General features: G+C 57.4%; 1 protein-coding gene across 1 annotated transcript in view; it reads left to right on the forward strand.

Annotated features, from left to right (window-relative positions):
* Positions 1 to 782: 782 nt before the first annotated feature.
* Positions 783 to 2,300, forward strand: part of NCBP3 (nuclear cap binding subunit 3) — a 26,728-nt gene continuing 25,210 nt past the window's right edge. Inside the window, exon 1 of the mRNA XM_006031303.2 lies at positions 783 to 1,145. Within this exon, the coding sequence (XP_006031365.2) occupies positions 783 to 1,145 (363 nt within the window). The remainder of the gene's footprint in view (positions 1,146 to 2,300) is intronic.

Here is a 2,300-nt window from a genome sequence, read left to right on the forward strand (position 1 = left end):
TGGCTTATTTCTATTCACTCTGCAGGCTGGAGCAGCGTGCCGTCACGCCGCTGCCTTGTAACCAGCTCAGGGAATGCAGCAGCTTTCCATTATGTAAATAGGGCTCCTTTCATTTAAAGCAAAAGCCAAAGAATAACTGAATCAAAACTCAAAACAGCAGTGATTCAGAGCTCAGCAGCGACTCTCATCCAACAAGTACACAACAGAAGTGAGCATAACAATTCCCCAGAGGGAGGTAACAGACCATGTACAGAGCAGGAATACAGTCAGAAAAGGAAGAGACAGGCCCCTGGTATAAAGAACCCCTGCCACTTTTCAGGCCAGAAGATCATGGAGCTGATGAGCTCCATGAGAGACTTCTTCCTGCTTTCCTGTGGTCAAATAAACTATCTTGCTACCAGTGGCTCTGGACTTCATATTTTTAACTGTTCTTTCCCAGGAGTCGTTACACAAAAACAAATTGCAGCCTCCCTTTCCAAAGGCCTATAGTCACTTATTCAGTACTGACACCACATACGCAGAATCTGCCTGGAGTCCACACGCAAGCATGAATGCCGTGTTTGCAAACCCGATGCGCGCAGGATAAATTGTAAAGACTCTGCCAACACGATGGGTCTCTCTCACGGAAAGCATGAAAACACACAACACAAGGAAGAGCAAGGGCTTCAGAAGAAACAAATCTCCAGGGCGTCAGAAGAAACAGAAATGTTACGTGCGTGAAAGTTCACGGAGGAGGAGGGAAAATAAGATCTTAACTTTCCTACCTTTCTGGTCTTGAGGCCATGAGCAAAACACGATTCGATCTCGGCAGCAGCTACACGACCGAACCGTTGAATCAGCAGCACATAGCGCCGAGCTCCCCAGCACGGTTACGAGTGCGAGGTCGAGCTCCCCAGCACGGTTGCGAGTGCGAGGTCGAGCTCCCCAGATCGAGCTCCCCAGCAGTCATGAGCGCGAGGTTGAGCTCCGCAGCACGGTTGCGAGTGCGAGGTCGAGCTCCCCAGCACGGTTGCGAGTGCAAGGTTGAGCTCCGCAGCACGGTTGCGAGTGCAAGGTCGAGCTCCCCAGCACGGTTGCGAGTGCGAGGTCGAGCTCCCCAGATCGAGCTCCCCAGCAGCCGCGACTGCCCCAGCACGGTTGTGAGTGTGAGGTTGAGTTCCCCAGCACAGTTGCATGTGAGGTTGAGCTCCCCAGCATGGTTGCGAGTGCGGGGTCGAGCTTCCCAGGTCGAGCTCCCCGGTACAGTCGCGAGTGCGAGGTAGAGCTCCCCAGCACAGTTGTGAGTGTGAGGTTGAGCTCCCCAGCATGGTTGCGAGTGCGGGGTCGAGCTTCCCAGGTGGTTGAGCTCCGCAGCACGGTTGCGAGTGTGAGGTCGAGCTCCCCAGATCGAGCTCCCCAGCGCAGTCGTGAGTGCGAGGTCGAGCTCCCCAGCACGGTTGCGAGTGCGAGGTTGAGCTCCCCAGCACGGTTGTGAGTGTGAGGTTGAGTTCCCCAGCACAGTTGCATGTGAGGTTGAGCTCCCCAGCATGGTTGCGAGTGCGGGGTCGAGCTTCCCAGGTCGAGCTCCCCGGTACAGTCGCGAGTGCGAGGTCGAGCTCCCCAGCACAGTTGTGAGTGTGAGGTTGAGCTCCCCAGCATGGTTGCGAGTGCGGGGTCGAGCTTCCCAGGTCGAGCTCCCCAGCACGGTCGCGAGTGTGAGGCACAAACCAGGGGGGGCCTCGAGCGTGCTCAAGCACCTGCGGCTCCTACGCGGGAGCTCAGCGGGTTTGGGTCTGGACGGGGGCCCAATCAAACGCCCGTCGAAGTCAAGGAGAGTCGTTTTATTGATTTCACGTGGCTTTGGTTCAGTTCCCAAAGTTTTAGCGCAGGTTGGGGAAAGTCCAGCTATGCAGCAAGACACGTCGCATGCAACTGCACGGGGGGGAAGGGATGAGCACATTCGGGTATTTACTCGTCGTTCGAGAATCGGGACTCGGCTTCGAAACGGCAGGTGCTTCGGTTCAACCGCTCCGGCCTTTGCTGCCGGCGAGGAAACGGCAGCACCAAGAAACAAGGCGTTGGTGCCCCACACTAGAGAGCAGCCTGGACTCGCTGCCCTTTGAGTCGTGTCACTGCGAAGGGGCAGACACGAGGGCCGAGCGGCGGGAACGAGGTGTTGCCTGCACTCCACTGCAGGGAGCGCCCCAAACGGGAGGACCTACAGAGGCGCTCTATCCCCCGACCTCTATGACGCTGGGGACGCTCTGTCCCGACAGCGCGCGCCTCTATGCTCGTGGCGGGGGGGGGGGGAGGCCCTGTCC

Source organism: Alligator sinensis, unplaced genomic scaffold (genome assembly GCF_000455745.1).
Source record: "Alligator sinensis unplaced genomic scaffold, ASM45574v1 scaffold714_1, whole genome shotgun sequence".
Taxonomy (NCBI): Eukaryota; Metazoa; Chordata; order Crocodylia; family Alligatoridae; genus Alligator; species Alligator sinensis.